Here is a 25,935-nt window from a genome sequence, read left to right as displayed (position 1 = left end):
GTCCTGCTCAAACCAAACATTTTTTTATAAAGAGTAAAACTCTAAAATTACCAAATTATACTTTTGTGGCATGGTGAATTCAAACTTTCGAATAGAAGAGTCTCTTTCCCACTTGGGCTTTTCAATAAAGATAATCTTTATTTAATTATGAGGACACCAGTAAAAAAAAAATGGCATGATGATGCTTTTTAATGAAGCTTCATGGGTTTGAAAATTATCTTTGAATATATAGTACAAAGGAGTGGACACATTAATGTTAATAATAAGATAATAAGAAGAAACAGGTCATGTAAAACTACAACTACCACAAGCCCCACAGAGAGGACAGCACGGCGGCACAGAGGGCTGCAGTCACAGACAGCTGGACGGACGCAGCTCCGTTACACAGGTTAGTTGTGCAACACTTGAAGCTGCTGGTGTATGCTGCTCCCAGGATGCTGCCGGACACCGTCTTCCCACACAGATCCAAGTCCACACAGCCGCGGATGTGTAGGGTCAAAGGTCCTGTGGCATTGAACTCTGGGAGAAATGGAAACCAGAAGACGATGACAGCAAATGAAAATCAAATCTACTTGTTAAAGGGGCAAAATACACGTGTTGTGCTCTCTTATGAAGTAAAGGTTGATTGCAATTGTAATAATGTCCCTATTTGCGTTCAAGCCTCACTTGAAAAAAATAGGGCTTAATTTGCGCTGCATTATGTGGTGTACAAAATGTGATCGTGTCCAGCTCTTTTGGACTGAAAGTAGCAAGCACTCTATCCAAAAGTCCCATTCATTCTTGGAGCAGACACAAATCAATGCATAGATATATGATGAAAACTTCTTGGCAGAGGGGTTATAGCTTTTAATATTGTTCATGCTATTCATTTTTGGAAATGTTTACATTAACTCTACATTACTTCTGTTGTCCTTGAGCTATTGTTGTAAGCATCTAAAGTTCAATGGCAAATCCAAAAATTAAGAAAATGTGATAAAATCCAAAGCCTTTTAAACTATTTTGTCATGTAGCAGTCAATATTTTGATGCTAAGTTATTATGTTTAGTTTTATTATTACATGTTATAGTTACATTCCAACCCTTGTTAATTCACAGTATATTCAGAGTGTTTTCCTTACGTGCTTCCCCACGAAAGCAGCCCTCAGTCCCATTATTGCATACAGTGTCGCTTCCAAACAGACATGTCCCAAAAATACCAACAGGGCACTGACGGCAGGTCAGGCATTGTGCTGTTCAATGAAAAGAAGAAGACGGCATGTGAAATCAGATACAGTAACTCGCTCAACAACATATCCTCAACATTTCTTATCTACACAGAAGTGTGCTAGATTATAGTTCCTCAACCAGCACTGCATTGAACAAAGCTAGTTTGTTTAATATGTATAAAATCAAAAGTGTAAAAATACAATCCGTACTGCAGGAGTCTTCAAAGGTGCATGCTAGCTGTTTTGGTCATACGATTAAGTACCAACAGACCTGAAATGTGTTGATCCTTTTGGTATTCAAAATACAAATAACTGTGTGAGGATTCTGGTGTCAGTAATAATATGCTTTAAAACTGCTTTTAATTTCTATGCTGTGTTTGAGGGGGAACAAATAAAGCTTTATGTATCCTTGTTTATTGCCACAACATCTTGAACAGGGACTCTTATAAAACATATTCAGGAGTACTCTGCTAGATCTGTGGCAATTAGTGCTGGACCAGACACTTATACCCGACTGACTGAATATAATTGAGCTGCAGTGCAGTGAAATCCCCTGAGACCTAATCATAAAAAGGCCTTACAAGCAACAGTTAAAGCTATTTATTTTTAGACTATAGTTATCATTCAATTACAATGTACGGTTAACAAAGACAAGAAAATCACACTTAGTTGGTACAGTCAGTCAACGTTCAGTTTAAAAGACATTTTTCAACTAGATAAAGGAATAAAGGCAGCAGTCATAACACCTGTAGTTATTCTCAACTAACCTGCGGCGATGATGGCACTCAGCACAATCCCTGCTGTCCAAACGCTCTTCATACTTGAGGTTGAAAAAAGCAACAATTAGCTCTAAAAAAGTGCTGAATGGTCTAAATACCTGTGTCAGTCAAGTGAGTTTTAGTAGACTTAATGAGAAGACTCTGTTAAGACTGACTGAAGGTAAGGAGCAAGAATGTGGTTCATCTTGTTTGGAGTTCCTGCGTGAAGAGGAAGTCGTTTTAAACAGAAACTCAGCTTGGAGGACAAACTCACAAACAATACATTTGAGCTTGAACAACTTTATTATTAACTTTCAACATGCAGCAAAAGGTTTCAAGCAGATAAAATATTATTTTGAAGTGGCCGAAGTCTGTCGATGTTCATGAGAATGGACAGCAAGAACTTTATTACAGTACAATTTTAAACCATAGAGACTACAACAATGGGTGTATACCAATAAAGGAGTGTATCCAAAGTAGGTCAATCGCATTATTTCATGCGTGCATACAGAGAAAACACCCAGTCATGAATAGGATCTCTTTTGTTTCCTTTAAAGGCTCCATGTGCTCCAAATGGCCATTAGGGCGGTGCCCAAAGCAGCAGTGAGAGGGATGTGGATGGATGTGGCCCCGTTACAGAGGTCTTTGCTGCAGCAGGCCCTGGTGATGGTGTATCCTGCCGTCAGGAGGGTTCCCGATTCAGTTTTGTTGCAGAGAGATAAGGGCATGCAGCCTTGATGGTGCAGGGACAGAAACTGACTGATGTTGAAAGCTGAGGGAGGAAAAGTAGATCAGAGTGTGAGGTTCAAATGAATAACTCAGTGAAGAAGCAACAAGTCAAAGACTGTTACTTGAAGGTCCCCTATTATACTATTGTATTATCTATCAATATATTATAGGTCTCAGATATATACAAAACATGTCTCTGAAGTGTTTGGCTCGAAATACCAAACAGATCATGCATTGTAGCATCCCATAATCCCCTCTGTTTCAGCCCTGTTTCAAAAGTGCTAATTCTGGGTATGTTACTTTAGATGAAAATAAGGAGCCACTCCCCACTCCCCTCTGAGAGATATTTGGTTAAAGTAAACACAATGGTGCTAGCAGGAGATTCAGGTGATAAGGTGGGCGGGGTTACCTTGGTTGGTGATTGGCTAATGGTTACACAAGCCAAACAAACGTTATGACATCGTAAAGGGGCCAAAACCTGATCAGCTCATTTCTTATACATGTAGTAAAGAAGTTATAAATTAAGTGGCAGAAAATGGAAATCCTAAAGTATGAATTAGGTACCCGTAAAATGTACCCAGCTGCTTTCTACCACCATGTCATGTGTATATCTATCTGTACTAGTCCGACCCAAGACAGCGTGTAATTAACGTTTCATCCTGTGGGTGGCATTAGAGGGTTTATAATGTTTGCTTTGGGCATGGCAGGTGCTCAGTTGTGCCATAGAAACATCAACAATGGCTTAAGAGTAAATGTTGTTAGAATACTGACTCACCCAAACATGTTCCTCAAGATAAAGCAGTAAGACTATATTATATGTTCATCTTGCTATCTTCCTCAAAGGGCTTAGGAGTGATTTGTACTGCTGCCCATATGATTGAACCCATTTTAATGCAAATTAAATGCATGTGACATGTAGGGATAATATTTTCCAAAGCATGATGTTAATTTTTAGTCCAACATCTTGTGAAATATCTTCATTCACTTTATTGCTGAGAGTAAGATGACCCTAAATATTAGACAGATCTCCATCACCATGTTTTGCTCTTGTCAATATTGTAACCAAGATTCATTTTTTAAATGGGAACCGTTCCTCTGAAGAAGTGACATTAAACTAAATGGTTGGTGTATTTTTCAAGGAATTATCCTTTTACATGATTAACAGTAAACCAGTCTGTATTCAGATGATCTACATCATAACCTTTATTTGTTTTTTCCAAGTAGCCTTGTAAAATCTACATGTAACTTTTCCTTTTTTTACAAAGATAATCCTCATGGTTGCTACATCCAAGTGCTTGTGAAAAAACGCCATAATCCAAATTAAGAATTGTTTTCTAATTGGTACATAAACTCACCAGCCAAGAAAGGTAAACAAATCAGTTTCCAATAGATTGTTTTGAGGAAGGGCTGCATTAAATGTATAAATGTTAATCGTCTCAATCGTGCAAAACCAAGTCATGCCTCAAGATGGAGCAGAAAGTCATTGTTGATTGTTAAAGTTGAAACCTTTACATGTGTGGGATGTTCGCAGTCACACCTCAATCTGTACAGCCAGAACACGTTTTTCATCTTCTGCAGTGTCTCACAGTGTGTGAATAGTGTTTACTGAGGCAGGATACTCCCATCACATGATCCTTGAGTTGTTGCTCACCTAGATCTGCTGAGAAGCAGCTGGGCTGAGTGTCGGTGCAGTTCTCCGTGGATCTATACAGACATCTCCCTTTGAAGCCCATTCTGCAGGTGTGACAGATCAGTGACTCACCTGGGAGCCACAGAGAAAGAGAGACAGGGATAGAGAAGGGAGTGTTATTATTGTTATTAAGTATAGAATAAGTACACCTATATATACTCTCATTAAAAAACCCTTACACAAACCCCCACTATACTAAAGAGATCATCTTCTCATCAACTCAATATATCACTGAAATATGCTAAGTAGTACAAATAAAATAAACTTTCAGTAATTTAGTAAATGTCTTCGAAGACATTTACTAAATTACTGAAAGTGTATTTTATTTGTATTTTATTTTAACTCTCTTTTTCATTCTGTGAGAGTCACAGGTACTTTTGTTTTTAATCCTTGATTGATTGATGATAGGAAGTATACAGCCGCGCTCAGCAAAGACCCCACAACAACATATTATCCTGATATTTATCCGACAGTGGCTCAGTCAGTAGGGGCTTGGACTGGGAGCCGTAGGGTCGCTGGTTCAAGTCCCCGACCAGACCTAAATATGGAGTGTGGACTTCTACTTGGAGAGGTCCCAGTTCACCTCCTGCCCTGCCGTGGTGCCCTTGAGCAAGGCACCGGACACCCCCCTTCCCCCCCACTCCCATTGCTCCCCGGGCGCTGTACAATAGCTGCCCACTGCTCCTAGTACTAGACTCCTTGTACTAGGATGGGTTAAAAGCAGAGGCCAAATTTCACTGTGTGTGCTGTGTGCTCTGCATGTGTGACCATTAAAGAGGGTTTCATCCCTCCTATTCTTCTTCTTCTTCTATTTAATCACAATACAAGGTAATAGCAATTTTTGACTTTTGGTGAAATTGCTGATAATTGCGTTTGCTAAACTGTGTGATTTCATATAATTTTTCTATTACAAAAGATTCCGTTTAACTCCATTATCCATCCAATGAACCAGATTCAAGCTCCTTGACATAAGTTACCTGTTTATATAATAAGGTTTTGTAAAGATATGAGCAGCAGTCACATTTTCTCCAGCTTGATACAGTTTATGGAATTAAAATGTACTTCCATGTCAGAATAACAAAGTGTCCACAGTGTTAAATATCTTTTGCAACATGAGATGAGAGTTTATTGTCATAAATTAGCTGTTTGCTCGTTCAGGATGTACGAACATTGTCACAGATAGTTTTTTGATTAATGAGACATTGTCAAAAGTATAAGTATAAAGAAATAAAAAGAGGAAAGAGTTTCCCCACACTGTATGAGCATGAGTTTCCAGTTATTTGTGGCTTTCGGCTTTCAGCCTAAGCGAGTAATGCTCTGGGAGGACATACATTGTAAAGCTTTCTATACACTCTTTGGCATTCCTTGTATCCTGGTAGAGATAAACACAACTATTTTATTTGTATCTCTTTACAAATAAAATAGCCTACAAACTTAATTTCAACATATTCAACATATCAGAATATCTCTTAAAAACATATGAGATCAGTCTGAGCTGTGGATGTGAGCTGCTACAAATACAAATCTACGACATATAAAAGATATAACTCAAAAAGTAAATTATTTTATATTATTACATTTTGTGGAAACGTTACTTAGGAAACATATAAATGTAAAGCTAATCTATATATATATTTATGTTTTTATTAACTTTATTTAACTAGGTAAATCCCATTGAAAGTAGCAAAACACTTTTCCAAGGTAGCCCTTGTATCAATTCAAATGAATGTTTTTTGACCCAAGTAGAAAAATAAAGATAACGTTCCACTTTGTAAACACGGAAAATACAAAAGCGTCTCTTGTTTGGTGATCTTACCTGTAACAAACATGGCCATCAGTGCCGCACAGACCCAGATGAACTTTGTCATTTTGCTCTCGAATCAAATTCTTTTTGAAAGAATGAAGTAGATGTCAATGTAACAGAGACAGTAAAATATCCAAAAGCGCAGGTGAGCTGCTGGTCAGGGCGTCAGCTTTTATATCAAGGGTTCGATATCAGGGGCTCAGAGAGACAATAACATGATGTTGACATTGCTTTCAATCGTCAACCACATGTGCATATTTTGATTACCTCTATCTTATCCTCTAAAAACCAGAGGTCTATTAAAGCGCCTAACAAAGAGAGATGAGATGACTCATTCCTGCCTCTGTGTGTGTGTACACATTTTATTTGCACGTGTGTTTGATCAGTTGTGAACTTCTGAGCAACAACACATGCATTTTCTAAAGCTTCAGACAACAAAGCTTCAGACAACAAAGCTTCACTCTAAAAATCTTCAACAAATATTGGGATCTTTTGTAAAAGCAACGAGGGGACACTCCCTTCATGGAGCTAAAGAAGGATGGCATAATGATAGAAGATGCATTGTTCACTTCAGATCATGAGCATGATGAACATTTAATTCAAAAATTAGTTTTATTTTACGCTGCAATGCTTGGTCTTCTGAAGAATAATTCAACATTTTGAAACAGCATTAACTTACATCAAAGAAAGGGAGGAAATTCTTCAAAAATGATCTTTGTTTGAAGTCTTAAAGTTTACTTTCTTGCAGGTAGTCAATTGTGTGAAAAACTTGTATTTCCGAATGGACTTTAAATGTAGGTGGTGGATGGGATAGGTGGGAGATGTTGGAGCAATACTTGTTAAGAAGAAAATGGAGGAAAAAGCTTGCTTCAGTTGTAACATTGTAAGTCTTGTATCTCTTTTTCAATTAAAAAAAAGCAAAAATGTAGAATTATACCTCTTTGTTTGTTCAACATCTGCTTTTACTACCTTGTCTCATAGAAAGTGTGCTAGTATTATATGAGTAATTTGGGAGGCTTTGCTCCAAATAAACACAGATAAACAGAAATAAAAAAAACTTTATTGTTGCAATCACCAGTGGTGAGATACGGTTGCTTTAAGCACTAAATAAATCAAACACAATCCAGCCAATACAAAGGTCTCATGCATGTCTGATTATTTGAAATCAAATGAAGTATATGCAAATTAAGGAAACGGCCTATTCAGTCCTGCCATGGAGCTACATGCTGTGAAGAAATATGCAGCCACTAACCCTCCATCAGGGGATAATGATCGGGACACATCATTAAAGCACTTAGAAGAAATGAAAGGACTAAAACATCTATATGTGCAGCAACATGTTTTCTTCCTGCTACAGTGGTCTTTAAAGGCCCCACTGACTCCACACTGCCACCAGAGCAGCAGCCAGAGCGGCAGTGAGGGGCAGCGGGGGGGCGGCCGCTGCGTTGCACAGGTTGTCCTTGCAGCAGATCTCCGTGATGGTGTATTTCACGTTCAGGATGGACCCACTACTGTTGCTGCATTTTGAACGTTCTATGCAGCCACGCTCATGGATATCCAACAGGTCGGCACTAAATTGTGGAGGAAGCAAAGAGGAGAAACGTTGATGTTTTTTAAACACCTAAAGAAGAGTTTCTACGGGAATTTTAACACATATTGTGACAATTGTTTAGTTTTTTAGCATATATTTTATTGGACCCATAGCAAAAAATAGATATAATACAAATCTGCCCTTTATTTAAGTTATTCAGATATGATACACAATAATTCACATTTAAAATCCACATAATTATTTCTAATGACTCTTGCTGATAATCTCTCCCTTTATATATTTGATCAATATCAGTTTTTCTCCCATTTAATTAATACATATTTTGTCGAATCACGTTGTTTTTCCTTAAGTAACCCAATTACTATGTATTTAATTGTATTTGTTAATACAAATACGGCTATATGAGAATTAATTAATTATGTCAGGTAGTTCTATGATTCTTTTTTGCAGCTTTTAACAAGGCAGGCCTGGTCAGTCAATGCTTCAGGTGAGATTCTTAATCATTTAACAGCAGAGAACAAATCAAATTTCAGTGCTAATCTAATGTTGTGGTTATGAGGCAAACACTGTGTGCGTTATTGGAAAAAAAATGTCATTGTAGAAAGATGATTAATGAGTCATTAGCTGTTCATCTTACTGGCAACTGCAACGAAGCATCCGTCCTGAGCTTTGGTGCAATTTACAGTTTTCTCGATCAAACAGGAGCCCAGGATGTTCACATTACAGGTGTAACAGGAGAGCGCCTCAACTGTGGAAACAAAAAGCGAACAGGAAATAGGAAAAAGGAACGTTTTTAGATCTCAGAGTGTGAACCCTTTGTTATGTACTGAAGGAAAACAAGTTTAACCAAAGCCACTTATATCTGACTCCATTCAGGCGCACCTTTATCAAACAAGCACTGGCTGTAATCACAAAGTACATATCGAGAGTCACTTTCATGACCTTACAAGGTGACTAAATCCAATCCAGGATACATGTGTATGACATTGACGTAGATTTTAACATTTGAGCCAATCCACAAGGTTAAAGATTTTACATCTGCAAAATACAGTGAAAACTCTTACCTGTAACAAAGAGAGTGAATAATGCTGCACAGCTCCACAGTAGTTTGCTCATGGTGATGTTTTTAGATGATTCGACAGGTAAAAATGCCACAAGTTGGTCAGCCTCTTACCCTTCAGCGCTTACTTTCAGAAGCAGTCACGGTCATGGTCAACATCTTTATACATGAGTTATCAGTAATACTGTACGCATTCAACAGTACTGATAAGAACCTTTGTGAGGGTTGAATGTAACAGGAATGAAGATAACAGCATCCTTTATTAGTAATGTATTACAATGGGGACATTTGCAGTTAAAAAAGGGTGCAACAACAAGAGGAAGTACAAAAGTATATTATTAAGTAAACAGTAGAGTGAAACAAAGTCAAAAAATACAGTAGACAGGCTGAACCCCATCCAAATTATTGCATACATAATTGCTGGTTGTGCAGTCTGACAGCAGCAAGAATGAAAGCCTTGCCATCATCCTCCTTTCTCCAATTACCTCCACTCAATGAAGTGCCTATCCGGGGACATAAAGCTGGCCTTATTTATCAATTCAATTTCTTTCAGCAGCCGAAATGTGACTTACGTAGCACATGTTATTAAAGATGGCTAATACTGCAGTTTCTTTATTGAGAAGTCTATTTTGTTCTGTAGCTTCCATGTCATGTGTCCGTGAATGAATGCAGCATTGTATTACTGCGCTAGAAAAGAAAGACCCACATATTTTGTTCTATTGAGTGGATGGTAATATTCAAACAATCACTAGCCATTAATCTGGTGGACAGAAAGGTACATTTTTATACGTTACTCCATAATGAATCATTCATTGTGATGTTTTTTGTCCCTTTGCTACGTACACATCCTGTATCGCTTCCATGAATTGGATCCATCTATTCATTGCTTTAAACAAACTATATTGGAAGGTTAATTATTTTAAGCTGATGTTGCTTTTAATATTATTGTTACTTTTCAACCATTCAAGTGGTATTTTTTGGGAATCAGTGAAGTAGAATATTGGAAGTAAAATAATATTGTGTACTCTATGTTAAGTGTGAGTTTGAACGTGAATGGCCAGGTGTAATCTGCCTCTGTCTGACATTAAATGGATGCATGTTCAAATAAGAACAATAGCAGAGACAACAGATTTTCTTCAACAATTTTCTTTATTTTCACATCTTACTTGTCCAGTAAGACACAGATTAGTTAAAAGGATAAATAAAAAATGATTTGAAGAAAAAAAAAGCAAAATAACAGCCTAGAAGATTTACAATCTCAATGTTCCCTTGAAACATCCCATTGATCAACTTCCATGATGTGGACACCTTAGTTTGAGATTTTATATAACTTGTCATCAAAACTAAACTCCCTGACATGACAAGACCTGAGTTATGAAAAATAAAGAGTGTCTAGGCATATGAGCATAAAGATAATCAATCAGTCATATCCAAAGATATTGCTTTGGGTCATGTGAAAACCCAGAATGGTGTAATTTTGTACTAAAACATCTATATCAAATGCATTTTAAGAGCAGCTGTTTTTGTGATTTTTAAAAATCATGTTACAGGATGCTTCCCAGCATGGAGGCCATGGCGGCGACACCAATGACAGCGGTGAAGGTCATCTTGGTGGATGGGGCACCGCTGGTCTTGATGGGGTTGCACTTGTCTGTTGAGCAACAGTCGACTGTGGCTGAGTAGCTGACACCGGCCAAGGTACCAGTGATGGTCATGTTGCAGCCGGTTGGCTCTCGACACCCCTGGGTGTTGAAGCCCACAGTGGTCAGTGCAGTGAAGGCTGAGGAGAAACGGTTGAGTGGTATTAATAAGAGTTACAGAGGTGGAAATGAACCTCGTATTTGATCAGACAATGTTTTCAGGTACAGGTAATAATTTGAGTGTTTATATGTTTAACTGCAATTTCTTTACTAGTATATCCATTGGAGAATGGGAACATTTATATATGTTGTATTACATTTACATTGACAGTTTTTAGTCGTAGCTGTAGCTTTATTTAACCATGTGAAGTAATTGGTAGTTTGTAAAGTAATGCCTTCCCCCACACTGCTTTTTTGTTGTACACTGTCTCATCCCTTCACTTGTTCATTTCTTTTCATCCCACAAACTGGAAATACAAGTTTCTTTGTTTCAAGACAATAAAAGTACTTCACTACTTTCAGCAACTTCCAAACTAGCATGCAGGTTTTGTAGGATAAGTAAAATAACATTGTTGACATAATGGAATTAAAACCCTATATTCACCCCCAAAAATTGATTACGGAATCATTACTTTGAATAAGTTTCAAGGTAAAACATGTGTATATAGTAACACTTGGGTGTGCCTGTTGATCTATGTGTCACAGTATTTGGGAGTGGTTTTAATTTAGTCATGTGTTTTTGTTGCAAAATGTTTGAATGTAAAGGGTGTGCACATTAGGCAATTAGGAGTTGACTTACAGGCTTTTCCGGTGTAGCAGACTTCAGTGGTGTTTTCGCAAGTTTTTGTGCTGCTGCTGAGGCAGTAGCCCAACAGACCATAACTGCATTTGTTACATTCCAGGGATTCAGCTGAAACACAAAATAATATCATTTAAAGTTATTTCAGAACAGTTTGATTAAACAACTACCTGTGTCTCAAACTGAAACAAATAATCAACAAAACACTGAACTTTCTTTTAACTGATTGAATGAAAACATATTAATTGGGGAGTGTATGTTTATCGGTTAGGTTTAAGTACAGGTTGGCTAACATTGTTTTGTTAGCCAACCTAACAGCGCAGGGGTGACACACCGCACCCTGCGCTGTGTCACAATTGAACACGATTGAAGTATGAGGAAACATCATGCCGATTTCATCAAGACTGGTTTGGATATTCAATATCACGGAAAATATCAGGTATGAAAGGATGCAACTCAGTGGTTCACACTTTCAGCAGGTTGTCAGGTTATTTGGAGAATTTAAATAGTCAATGGGCTGTGATTTTTTAACTCATAAAGAAAACAAATTGTTTGCATTTGAGGTTACTATTCCTCGAAAATATTTGCCATCAATGCAATTTAATTGAGGCTAATGGGATGCTTAATGGATCTTCTCTCCTTCAAATAAATACTCCCTTTAAATATGTCATTTCAGTTTGATTTGTCCCAAGTTATTTTGTGGTCGGAAACATAACTGGTGAGATTTTTCCAAACTGTTGTTTTGAGCAAATTTGGATGAATTGACCCCTTTAAAAAGTATTTCTCAGGAAACTTTGAAATGTGCTAATTTTCACCGAAACACACCACCCAAACATCAGTTTGGGCTAAAGAAATTATTCCTAAATGTGCAAAACAAGCTGAATTCACCTGTGATATTTGTCTTGCTATAATTAACAATTGAGTGATAAAACAATAAATGAACCAATAGGAAGAAAATGTGCCAAAATTCAGTAAAAGCTTATGAAAAAGGAGAGAAAAGTGGGAAATAGTTTTCCCGCCTTTTTAGTCTATCAAGTCTACCAACATGTTTTCAAGATTTATTTTACCATACTTTGTTTGACATATCTCTATTTCCAGTAATATATTTTGTGGTCAAATATTAATAGTTGTTAAAGCTTACCCAGCATGAAAAGTGCAACAACTGCAATGATTCCAATAACAATCTTTGCCATCTTGTTGTGTTGGTTTGTTCTTGGTTGCTGCTCGAAGAGAAAAAGAAGATCCTTCCTGTGATGCTGTGTGGTGTGAAGACTGAAGACCCTGATCGAATAGGCCAGATATTTATACAGTTCAGACACAGGTAGGGAGGGGACAAGAAGGGTTTTTTCAGATCCTTTGTCCTCACCTTTGGGGAAGAGCCACCGGAGGAATGTGACAGATTGATGCAGCCATTGTAATTAGCCATGAGCTGTAGAAACTGCCTAAGACAGTCATTCAACTTAAATAATAGCGCATTGAATCACGAGATTGTATTTTCACAATGAGTGCTTTTTTGATGCCATTGTCAGTAAAGAGTAAAGAATATATTCATATTGTTTTGTTAGAACAGAAGTGGAAAACCTAGAAACACCCAGTTTAAGATTACACCTTTCCACTCTGTGCAGCCAAAACCTGAGAATATCTGTTTGAGTTTATACATAATTTCTAATTTATTATCAATTCACTAATTCAAAAAATATGTGGAACAAGTTTTTATAAAAAAGATGTTGGTTTATGAAATATTTGTTATGAGTATGTTAACTTTGACTTTATTAAAGCACCCAGATGCTAAATGTCAGACTGCATTTAAAAAAAAGAACATTGGGTAATAAAATGATGATGTACGGCTTAAAGCTCTTTGTTTGCATCATTGCTTTAGATGTTCTCATGCAGCAAAAATGAATGTTGTGTGTCAACACCTGGAATTAGGAGCGATGACGATCTTCATTCCAGTCTCCGGTGTTCGGCGCTGAAACCTGAAGAACCAGTCGGTCCTGCAGGGTGGCAACGAGCCGGTGATATTTAGAAAGAAGAAACCAAATCACACCACTGACACCACACAAGAGTTTTGTGTTTTTTCCCCAATTTGGATATTTATTGACATCTTCAATGTTTATCTATATTAGCAATTTCGCCAAAATGTTCAGACGCTTTCGTGGAGAATAATGCCAAAAGTGTTGGTTAATTACATTTGATAACGATTTGTGTAAAATAGAGTATAACTAGAAATCAGCTGTGACATCATTTGGAATGCTGCAATCTCGAATACATTTCAAAACCTGCACAATCAGATTTAATCACATTCTTCTCATATATACATTTTAAACCAGGAAAGATAACCGTTTACAAGTAAGAGTGTATTTTAAACAAATATTTTAAAATGAAAAAAAAAACTGAAATCTTTTCAAAGACTCTACCAGACATAAGCCAAAAGATTTACATGATGTTAGAAACACAGTTATAAACCAAAGGCCATCAATGAAGTGAATAGAAAAATAAATGTTCATAGAAGCTTTGAAATCCATATGTTTGCGATATTATGCATCTAAAATGATAATACAGTGGGTTAAAAGCAATAAAGTGAGGGAATTGTCCAACATTTTGTTTAATGCGATAATTCCTCTACTTGCATTGAGTCCGATGAGAAGAACAACTTTAAATTTGTGTACTGTAGTAATACTGATCTTTTAAATCCAACTAATTTCACACAAACAAAACCCAAAATGTTGGACTATTCCTTTAAACTTAAAACAACTCTGTCACAGAGTGAAATGCCTAACCTGTGATTTGTTAACTAAACTTTACACAAAGCCAAATGAACTGCAGGTTAAGCAGATGGGGGAATTCATATTTCATATTTCATGTCTTGTGCTAATCTTTAAATAGTCTATGAACTAACATTTTAATATCTCTTGAATTGAAATGAGGATAGCTAACTAATTAATCTAAAATCCAAGACATGATCGATGCGGAGGAAAAAAAATCACGTGTAAGCAGATAAGTGAAACCTTTTAGTGCTGGTGTGTGTACAATATGTAGTGTGTGTGTATTATGGGTGTACGTGTCGTCTGCGTTTTTCTGTCAAGCCAGGATGTTGGCCATGAACAGAGCAGTGACGGTGGCGAGGGTCAGGCTCACCCCGGAGGCCCCGGGCAGGCCAGGAGCGGCGTTGCACAGGTCGGTGTTGCAGCATGTCTTGGTCATTTTGTACACGGTGGTGTTGGAAGAGGAAATGGAATAGGGCAAGTCTGTGTTTTCGGTCTTGTTGCACTTAGCCAACACTAGACAGCCCTTCTTCTTAATGTCCACAAATCCAACTGTAGAGTGACAGCAAACACACACAATCAGTGTCTATTGTTAAAAGTGTTGTGCAGTGCGAGGCACCCAATGTTCTAGTTGGCTGACCTTGACACACATTTCCAGGAAATTACATAATTAATCCAGGGTAAAAATCCATATGGAACAAAAAACGTAAAACTATTTCATAAAAAAAATGAAATAGTAATAGTAAATATCAAGGTCTGGATCTAAATACGTGTTTTAACTACTTTTCCAGGCAGCCATTGGTCTTATTCATTTCGTTATGATTTTAAAATCAATCAATTAGCAGCTGAAGCTTGTTAAGGAATATAAAGTTACTAAATCATTGACATAAAGTTGACGCAGGATTTTTGTTCACTACGATGTATTTCACAAGGTCCAATCTTTCAATCATATAAATGGAACATAAATAAGGCACAAAGGCGAGTTTGTCTAGAGCAACTGATGACATTTTAATTCATGTGGTTTTAAAGTTGAATATTTACTTTGATCCTTGCAAACTTTATACTTTAGTGCATAGGGTTGGGTAGATTGTGTGGGCACATGAATACCAGCTTTTCAGTCAAGTCAAGTCATGTAACATCAACCTATTTTGGATGGATATAAGTTCAACCCATATCATTTTTCCTCCAGTACTATGCTAACCATTTAAACTGTTTATTCGTGACTTTTATCCTAAAGTGTAAACGGCTAATGTTGAATGTGTTAAAACTGACTGGTGAATAGTTGAGCTTCTTGAAAATCTTTCCTTGTACCTCCGGGCCACTGTAAAAAGTACCACATGAGGTAATGGGACCCCTGATTAGGAATCCATGTTTTAAACTTACTACAATGTTCTGTTGATCAACCAATTATAAAATCATGCAATTGTCCTGGTAAAATAATAATCCTCAACCTTGAAATTAATTTTACAGGTGTCAAGAATGCATACGATGTGGAGTCGATAGGAGAATGTCGTCTGGTGAGATTGTTAGCTTCTTACCTGCTTCCCCACTACCACTGAAGCATCGTTCTCCACTTTCACATGTTGTTTTAGTGGTTAAGCAGAAGTCGCCAAAGCCGATTGTGCATTTGTAGCACTGCAGGGCTTGACCTGCGAGTTGGAGGGACACAGGACAGTAGGAGGAAGATGGAGGAAAGAAGGGGAGAGGAAGAAGAATAGCAGAATTAGCATAAATAGGTTTTCCACAGACAAAGAGATGTGACAAACGTAGCTAATAAAACATTCTCTCGTGTGTCTGAAACAAAGGCTTTCAAGGATTTAAGTGTTCAGTTTCACAGTTGTGATCAGTTTACAGACACAAAATTACAGCAGACTACATATAATAGTTCCCTTTTAAGAACATATACATTCAAACCATTAGTTTGGAAGGTGGGTTTATAGTCGAGGTTTGTTGATAAAAGCCTGCCTTACAGATAACGGGTCTAAAAAGGTCATAGGGGATCAACCCGGGATGTTCATTTGCTCAGGTTATTACTAATCCAACTCACTGAGATGAGCTCACATGACAGAAGCAAGTTTTTGACAACCACCATACATTTTGGACAAATCCAGAGCTGCATGTAGTGATGAATGTGAGGGACGTCAGGAAATAGATTCACAGAAATGTCAAATGTTAATACACCATCTAACAGATTTACATCTAAAAGACAAGCTAACTCTTATGGAGAGCAAAAGAGCCTGGAGAATCTTTTTGAATTCACGAAGATCAGGGTTAACCTTGCTAATTTTGACATGAAACGACTATATAAAATCTCATATCATAGTCTGGAATTTATTTAGAAGTTTCATAACAAGAAATCAATGTACTTTTTTTACCAGCACCTTCAAGAAGTGCTACAAGTAACGTGTATTCTTCCCATTCATTGTCAGTTTTTGTAACTTTGGATGTGTATGAAGTAACTTTATTATAATTAAAGATCTTTGTTTTGTGTAAAAAAACAAACAGGTGATATAACACAAGCAGACAGGTCAATCAATCCGCTATTTTGGAATGAGGCCTTGAGGTAAGTTAAAGAGAAGGAGAAATGTTTTCCTTCTATAACGCTATCACCATCAGCCACACCTTGTTTGGTGTTGTTGGATCAAGAGCACAACCACACCCAGAAAGAATAATCAAATATAACCCCAGTACAGTCTCGTTCCCATTACTACTTCAACTGCATCACCTTCATTTCCCTGTAGTCAAAATGTTTCTGATGAAGGATGCTTTATTTGTTTATGCAAGTTATTATTTGCAATTTATGCTGCATCACTGGTTGCTGGCCTCTTTTCTAAATAAGGTTGTATTGTGTATGATTTGGGCTGAAAATATGTGTTATTGTTGATCAAAATCTAAGCATTATTTTGAGAGTAATTAAGGTAAAAACAACCAGAAGTGTCACTTTGTTAGTACCGTGAGATTGATCCTTCTACAAATGGAAGTCACTCCATCCACTGAGCTGTACTAAAGATTGTAAAATTGAAAAAAACATAAACTGTTATAATACTGAATGAACAAAGTGTAAATAAACCCAATCCAATGTAATAACGGCCTGGTCAATTCAACCCTTTATGAAGTCACATGAGGCAAAGGATCATTACAACCATTGAATTCTTTCAGAAACCAGAGGAGTGCCTTACATGCACCTGTACACTTGATTTGTGACTGATCAAATAACAAAGCTTTTATTGTTAAGTGCACTGAAAATGTTGCTGGAATTTTACAATAAATCTGCTCAGTGCTGCCTGAAGCAAGTTTTACAGACGTTACTGTTATTAAAGGTCAATTAAAAAAAAAAAACTCGACTGGGAGTGATGCTATGTAAATAGATGGAAAAAATGTTTCATTGTAAAGACAACCAACTTAAACTGCGTCTTAGTTTCACAATGGCCGCCCGTCAATGCTTGATTCCTATGTGACTCAGAGCTGGGAGGGGAGATACTGCATCATGAGTGACCTCCGGTGAAGCCATTGTTGTCAGGATCCTGCCGCTCCAGTTTCCATGTAAACACCATGACATCCGTGGAAAGTAAACACTGAAGTCATCATACAAAAAAAGTGTGTCTGGAAAGTTCCCTTTCCTTTTTTTGTGTAAGTTAATAAAGCCACTTTTCATGTTTGTTGTACTGTGTGTACATGTTTAACACAGGGATTTTCCTCTGAGTAAGTTTATACTCTGTGATTATAAAAGGTCCTGACAGTCTGATAAGTGTAAGATTACAATGTTTTTTTTTTTAGTATTAAACTGTATAATTGTACCTTGTGGTACCCAATCAGCGATCAGGACCCAGATCATAAAACTAATTTGAGGGGACAAAAGACGATTTCCAATCAAGGAAATCCTCCTCTGACTTTAATTTTCCTCTTGTTTTTTTAGGACGCTAAAAATTACATCTGATTAAATCAGAAAATGCCACTTCCATTGGAGAAATGCACATTGACAAGGACATGAGCAAATCAAGTTGGTAACCATTTGTTTAACCTTCAGGTGTGTAAAAGTAATACATTCAATAATATAAAAGCAATCTTAGAAATCACCCAGATTTAATATTTATATTAAGATCATTGACATTTAAATCTTCAATACTACAAAATAAACTACTTCAAAGCAGATTTGGTATCGTTTATATAATTGAACAAATTAACAATAATAAATAGACCTGAAAAACCTTTCAGTAATGTCAGCTAGTAATATCTTATCTAGTGTTTGCCAAGATAAGCCCCCAATAAGTTATTCCAGACAAAGTAAGTTAAAGTCAATGGTGCACTTTATTCTGTGTTGTTGAAGGGAGAACTAATGTGATATTTCTTCTTTTAAGAATGTATCGTCTCACTTTAAATGAATGATGAATATTGAAGGGCTGTAAGTAACACAGATTTACTTAGTCAGCACTTTCTTTTCATAATTAGTAAATAGTAGAGAAACAACAAAGACTTCACCAAAAGTGGGAGAGTTTTATTTGAAAAGGTAGAATGTGTAGGAGATATTTTCAAGTGACAAAATACATTTTGTATGATCCCTTTGGTCTGCCTGATGTCAATTATAATGTCACGAGATATCGCACTTCTTTACCTCAGAGATGCAAAAGAAGGCCACACCTTAGTACAGAAACAGCACCACACCTTTTTTTCCGGTTTCGGTTAGACCTGAGTTTAAGTAGAGCTTACATCTCAGAAAGAGCTGACTATCCTCTGTACTTCTATTTGGCTCCTTCTCACATAAATCATTAAAATAATAAAATGTTGTGACATGAAAAAGATTTCTTGATCTGGAAGACATTCAACCTTCACATTTTTTTCCAACAAGCAACATATATCTGACTGACTTGTTTTAAAACCAAGCTAAACCGCAATAAAGTAAAAAGTCAGCAAATAATGAATCTTATAAATAATTACTAATTGAAGTGACATAAAATGGCCTTGTTGCAGCCACACCTAGTAATACTTCAGCGCTCTGCAATGCACAACACAAACATGTTGCAATCTGAAATCTAGTCTGAACTGATCCTCCATATAATAAAGTCTTCCAAACACGACACACAGTACCTTGAAAAAGAGATCGATGATCTCAATGGGACCACCTGGTTAAATAAAGGTTTAATAAATAATAAAAACACACATTTACACAGTGTTCTTTGTGGAGGTGAGGAGAGTCTGAGGCAGTCCGGAGAGGAGGTCACATGGGATCACTAAAGTGTAATGATGTTCAATTACAGTGGGCATTTTGTTCACTGTAGCAGAAGGGGCTCAACATGTAATGTGTTGCATCCTCACCTCTCGTGATCGCGACAACGCCAGTGTGTTTACTCAAAGCGCAGGCTAAGGATCAAGAAGCGAAGTATGTGTCTAATGAAAACAAGACGCAATAGGCAGGGGGGAATTGACAGGCATCCCTACATATTTCCGAGATTAAAGAGTCACGATGCATATGACTTCTTGACTTCAAGAACACTTTGGCATAGAGAGACATGTTTTTTTCTTAATCCTCGAAGCCAGTGTGCCATTGTGCAGACAATTACGAGAAAATCCACACCTTTGAAGGGCCATTCAATGAGGAGTCCCAGTCAAGTAACTGACAGGAATGTAATGGCGTTAAAAAACAAATTGTAACATTGAAATTCAATTGCTATATGTATCTATATGTATCTATTAATAAATGGACAGTTTTGGTAGTTTGAAGTAGGGTTGTATGAGGTATCCATCGTAAGTGTGTTACCTCCATAGACACTGACTGAATAAGTAGGCCACCTTATACAACCCCACTATCACACTCACAAACTAAACCATTCATGTTTTGGACAGTTCAATCTATTATTATGTATAAGATGATCAAACATTTTGCACATGAAGTCTTCTTCTTCAAATGATTAGGCAACTACGGCTGTAAAAGAAATTCAACTAGGTCAAAGATTACAATATCCTTCACTGACATAGGTCAAGTAGAAGTAGGTAAGTAGAAGTGAGTAGGGATAAGTAGAAAATGTATTATGTTATTTAATACAAAAGGGATTTACAGCCCAAGGTATTCACAAAACTACTTTTAAGCTAAATTAAGAGCTAGTGCAGATCAATAATTCAACAAATAATGCTGGTTGTTCGGTGACCAGCAACTATTCTTTAGTAAAGTAGCCTTTTCAAATTGAACCAAACTCTCTACCTCTTTCAAGCAGTTTGATAACAAACCCAGTTTGATCTCTGAGGTGTGGCACCCTCAAAGTGCAGTGTCAGACATATACTGCCCTCTGCTGCTCTGTCACTAAAACTACACATCATAAACATCAGCTCTGCCGTTTCTACCACAGGAACACGAGGAGGAACCCAAAACACAGAGGGACAGAGAACAAATACCAATAAAAAGTGGCTGTGTTTAAGAGACGAAAATCCAGTACAAATCTAAAATAACAAGGAGCTAGAAATAATAAAAGTGATTATAGCTCTGATGTGGTTGATCGTGTCTTTGATGTTGCTTTTACAGCAATCAGCGCTCTGCCAGAAATTATGCTCACATTTAGAGCAATGTGCTAAAATACCGTCCCACTGCGCATGGAAAGTTAAGAGACGTTATATCGTAAAAACTATATGCAAACAAGTTTACTAAAAGTATGGGGAGGGTAAATATGTACAGACTGACTGCATGTACCAGGACTATAATCCTTACACCTACAACAGGTTAGGATGAATACACTTAGGTGTGTCTTGTGCACACACACACACACACACACACACACACACACACACACACACACACACACACACACACACACACACACACACACACACACACACACACACACACACACACACACACACACACACACACACACACACACACACACACACACACACACACACACACACACACACACCACACACACACACACACACACACACACACACACACACACACACACACACACACACACACACACACACACACACACACACACACACACACCACACACACACACACCACACACACACACCTACACACACACACACACACACACAGCACACACACACACACACACACACACACACACACACACACACACACACACACACACACACACACACACACACACTACACACACCACACACACACACACACACACACACACCCACACACCCACACACACCACTTATACAGAAGGTCGCAGTACCCAGATTTTTGAAGGCTGATTAGCCAGACTGATGGGAGGAGTTTTCACATTAACGGTTTGTTGCACACAGTGCTTTTTGTCCACCTCTGAATTACTTTGAATTAAATCTGCATTTTTACTTAAAAAAAAAAGTAAAGTAAAGTTGGTCAGCAGTAAATGTTACTCTCAATTTTACAACTTCACTGACATCTGGGTTCAAAAGTATCCAAGTATTTTTGTCTATATTCTGACGGCTGGTGCTTGGGTAAACCTCAGTAGCCTGTAACATGTTTACTTCAAAAATCAACCAGACTGCCATCTGGAATACTCTGCTTCTCCCTAAGGAACAAACACACCCACACACCCATATCTCTTCATCCCTCCTGGTCACCTCGGTATATAATTACCTGCATTTGTGAATCACCTTTTGTCACAAACAAGAACTTTAGTAAAGGGTTTGTAGGTTAAAAAGATAAAGGTTCTCACGTGTCAAGTATAATAAAGCAGCCAAGATGGGAATATAGTTCCTCAAAGTTAGGGTGTGGTTTGAAACGGGAGACTTTAACAACAGAGAATAGGGTACCCAAAGGATTACAAAAGACTCAAAATACAATAGTTGAAGAATATGTCCATTATAACGGGCCCAGTCTATAGACCCTCTGTCGGAGTGGAATTTGAGACTTGGGCAAAGCGTCAACTGTTACAAGGTGAGGAATTTCTCATGCAATGGCTGGCAGGTTGGGGCATGATTCAGTCTTTTAATAAGGTCTGGAAGAAACCCCAAAATAACTCCCTCGTACTACAAACAGGCTGCCTCACCCTAACCTGTAATAACAGCATTAAAGTAAAGCCTGGGATGTGCACAGAGGATACAAACAGGAAAACTGTCCGTTGAATAGGAGTCCACTAGTCCTTGGCAACCAAACTGTTTGCGTTTAACCGCTTCTCTTTTGAATAACAGCAAATAGTCATAATTGAAATACTTGAATCACAACCATTTTTACTTTTTTTTTTTTTTAAACTTAGAATTCGTAATCAATCAGCTTACTATTTCAAGTGTTGATGCAATACTTTGAGCTAATTGTTTGTCTGCCACTTAAGCTAACAGCTTCAACTAGCCTGTTTGCCCATCCCGCCCATCTCTGTGTTACTTTGAGCCAACTACCCCACTGTTTACCCATAGTTGCACATTACTTTAAGCCCACTTAGTAAACCTTTAACCTAACCTTTTCCACTGTTCATTTATAACCTTAAGCTCAATTTGATCACACTGTCTGCACACTACTTTAAGCTACTTGTTGCAACAGTATAACCCATTATTTTACTAGCCAATTTCAAACATGTGCTTTTTAGCTATTTTTTTTTTATCTGGCTTTTTTTTTTTTTTTTTTAAATTGAACTTGAAAACAAAAAGTATATGGATAGAACAAATGCACAGATGAAAATAGCTGAGTCTTATCTGCAACTGTCAAATTAGTTCTCCATTCAACTAAAAACTAACGCTACAAAACCAGAAAAATTGTATATCATGTTCCCACACCTTGCTTTAGGCCCCCTGCCCCTAAATGGATGTGATACACCACTTGTAGTGAACACACCCTGTCAACGTCTGCCTCGAGGTTCAGCATTCAACTGAGCCCTACTAAGAACACAATAATTCACATTTCTGAGACACATTTCCAAAATAACCACAAATAAAGCCATTTATTAGTTTTTCACCCCTGGAAAACTTATTTGGTAGGAGCATTTTCGTCTAGCAAATCTTTATTTAATTTTTTAAATCACGGAAAAAAATTAAAGATCAATCTAGAAGGACAACTTAGAAATGTAACGTAACCTAATCATCTAGCCTACAACTTGCAAAATATAAATAAGTAGGCCTAAATGATGAACACAGCGATACGCTGCAGACCCAACCGATATTGTTCAGGGTACCCAAGCAAATTAAAACACAGCCTCACTAAATGTTGTGTAGCAAAAACGTTATTTTTTCCCAGCGGAAATAGTTAAACGATGTCTATGGAATTAAAGTCCGTTCGGTTTTAATCACTGTTTGATAAGTGAGTTTGACACGCTGTAGAATTACGCAAAACGTGGCATTTTAAAATGAAAAGGCTTAATCAGAATTGATGTCGTTTTTACTCACCGACTGCAAAGCAGAATCCGACAGCCAAAAGCTGGAGAATAATTCTGTTCATCTTGGAGAAAAGGAGGGTAAAGTTATACACTTTCAGAGACTATGTGGCTGTGAGGACTCAGACCGTTATAATATTTGATCACACAACAAACTTGTTCAGCCATTTATAATTTTCCACCTCCCATCCGAACGTCACCGTTATCCAATCAGAGGAGGTCTTCTGGGAAATCCACCCAGTTTCTCAGCTCTCCCACCTGACTGACTCACAGGTAAAGGGATATTACATTCCTGCAAGGAGTGTGGGAAAGCTGGGAAAACAGGAAATTACATTTTTTGAATGCTGATTTCTTTGTATTGAACTCCATGTCGATCCTGTGTGGATTTATATTGTTTTGATGGAGCTGAAAGGTGAATGTTGTTTTATTACCTTTGTAGCCACTCTGTACATTTATCACTGTCTGGTGCTATTTACCTTTACTTCATTTCAGCAGCAAATATTGTACTCTTTACTCCACTATCTCAATTTCACAGCTAGTTTAGATTAAGATTGCATTAACAATACACATGATACGCTTATTAATAAATGTAATTGTTAATGATTAAACCAATGCTTTCAGTTTTGTTTTTTTCAGTCTATAGGAAAAGAAACAGTAGTGGGGGAATTTGGATGAAATATGAGTTGCAAATTAGAGGCTCTTAACTCTTCCACTTCTAATTGTAATCTATAGTGTCAATTATTAAATCAAACAAACTTTATAGCATCTTTCATGCAGGTTAATCAGTTCAAAGTGCTTCACAGATAAGATGGAACAAGTAAGCAGTAAAAAAAGACAAAATCAATTCAACAGTTTGCTGCATGCATGACTGCATGTGTGACGATGAAAACGATAAAAATGTCATGAAGACATTTAAAGGCTTTAATAACAGCAATAGCAGTACCACAGCTTAACAAATAGAATAACAATGTACATCTTAATAACATTGAAGTAGGTGAAGTCATAATATATAGAACATATCATTTCAAAAGCCTAAATGGTATGTTTTTTAGTTTACATTTAACAACTTCAAGACACCATCTCTAAGATAAAAGTACACAAAGGAGCATCTATATTAACATAACTGAGCAAATTGAGATAATTACTATCTGTCCACCAAAAACAGTATCCTAATCTGTCATGGCATCGAAAACCTCCTGGCTGGTGTGTTTCAGTGTGTGTTTGTTTATGTCTATGTCTATGTGTGTGTGTGTGTGTGTGTGTGTGTGTGTGTGTGTGTGTGTGTGTGTGTGTGTGGTGTGTGTGTGTGCGTGCGTGCGTGCGTGTGTGTGTGTGTGTGTGTGTGTGTGTGTGTGTGTGCGTGTGTGGTGTGTGTGTGCGTGTGTGTGCGTGTGTGTGTCATGTCAGTTCAAATTGAAACCAGTAATTTCTAAAGAAAATTAGCTTATAATGATAATGTTTGAAATTGTACATTTCTATTGAATGTAATTTATTTTAGTTTAGCTGTTGGCCGTAGAAAAGGGGATACGTTTTGTGTTTTTATTGTTAAATCAGGTTATAATCAGGTAAGGAATTATTTAATTGTGTTAGCATTTTTGTTTATTTGTCAGTAAAAACCAGTTGTCTCAGTTTGCTTTGAAACATAGGATTGAGGCATGAATAAACTCGAATGTATAGTAAGAATTCTTTTTAATCAAATGTGTTTTTGGCTCTAAATAATAAGAAAAGAGTACACAGACATGTTTACCTCGAGAAATTACTGATATTTTGTTACTGATGCAAATTCTGTACGTATGTCTGCTGGATAACCAGCATTTTGTTTTAGAGAAACAACTTTTACAGTTTGTTTCCTGAAGAAACAATCATCCAAGTTTAAAATATATTTTGTGTTTTATATCAAGACCAAACTAGAATAGGGAAGTTTCTGCAGGTCCTCCCCCACGTTCTGATCTAGATGAATGAGACGCAGTGATAAAACGGCCTCACCTAGATTCATTTCAGGACTTTGGATGAGTTGAATTAATCGCAGCAAGTCTGGCCTCGCCCAGAGTTTGTCACAGAACATTCTCTGTCTCTGTTTGTTTCTGAGTGTATGCAAACAGGGAGAGATGACAAAGCATTTGGTAAATTAGTGATGGGTTGAGTCACGGGTGAAGCAATTACTAACATTTTCACAGTTTGTTTGTCCACATCAGTCAAAAGCACTGGTGTTTGTAAGTGGTAGGCTTGTTTGTTTTTGTCTAATGATTATCTCGGCATGTGACTTCAAAAAGGGGCATGATGTGGTTTGCTGCTGGCAGGGGAGACAGTTATGAAATGAAATCTTTAGAGTCATCGTTTTGAAATACTTTGCTGAGCGGGAGGCTGTTTGGGCCCGGTGAAATGTTTTGCCCACAGATCCTCAGAGTTTCTCAACTCCCTTCACTTGGAAAGAGGGCGTGTGGGAGAAGCCTGCCAAACTAATCCTGAATACATCAGTCACAGCTGATATCAACATGAATATAATAACTTTGGAGGAACAAAAGCAGAAAGGTTTAAATATTAACATTTGGCCTATAAGCGTGAATTCTCAAGTTGTGTGTTTTGCAATATTGGATAAACTCATCGACAAAGAACTATAAAA

General features: G+C 37.3%; 2 protein-coding genes across 2 annotated transcripts; both read right to left on the bottom strand.

Annotated features, from left to right (window-relative positions):
* Nucleotides 1–115: 115 nt before the first annotated feature.
* Nucleotides 116–2,177, bottom strand: LOC117477600 (sperm acrosome membrane-associated protein 4-like). The gene is made up of 3 exons (XM_034124310.1): nucleotides 1,972–2,177; nucleotides 1,118–1,228; nucleotides 116–519 (listed from the first exon to the last, which is right to left on the bottom strand). The coding sequence occupies exons 1-3, from the start codon at nucleotides 2,021–2,023 to the stop codon at nucleotides 302–304; spliced, it is 381 nt and encodes a 126-aa protein (XP_033980201.1). The 5' UTR covers nucleotides 2,024–2,177; the 3' UTR covers nucleotides 116–301.
* Nucleotides 2,178–13,302: 11,125 nt separating this feature from the next.
* Nucleotides 13,303–23,464, bottom strand: spaca4l (sperm acrosome associated 4 like). The gene is made up of 3 exons (XM_034124307.1): nucleotides 23,326–23,464; nucleotides 15,540–15,650; nucleotides 13,303–14,553 (listed from the first exon to the last, which is right to left on the bottom strand). Exons 1-3 carry the CDS (start codon nucleotides 23,375–23,377, stop codon nucleotides 14,318–14,320), a joined length of 399 nt encoding a protein of 132 aa, XP_033980198.1. The 5' UTR covers nucleotides 23,378–23,464; the 3' UTR covers nucleotides 13,303–14,317.
* Nucleotides 23,465–25,935: the final 2,471 nt, after the last annotated feature.

The sequence above is a fragment of the Trematomus bernacchii genome, unplaced genomic scaffold (assembly GCF_902827165.1).
Source record: "Trematomus bernacchii unplaced genomic scaffold, fTreBer1.1, whole genome shotgun sequence".
Taxonomy (NCBI): domain Eukaryota; kingdom Metazoa; phylum Chordata; class Actinopteri; order Perciformes; family Nototheniidae; genus Trematomus; species Trematomus bernacchii.
Note: the sequence above shows the minus strand (reverse complement) of the source record. Positions and strands in the feature narration are given on the sequence as shown.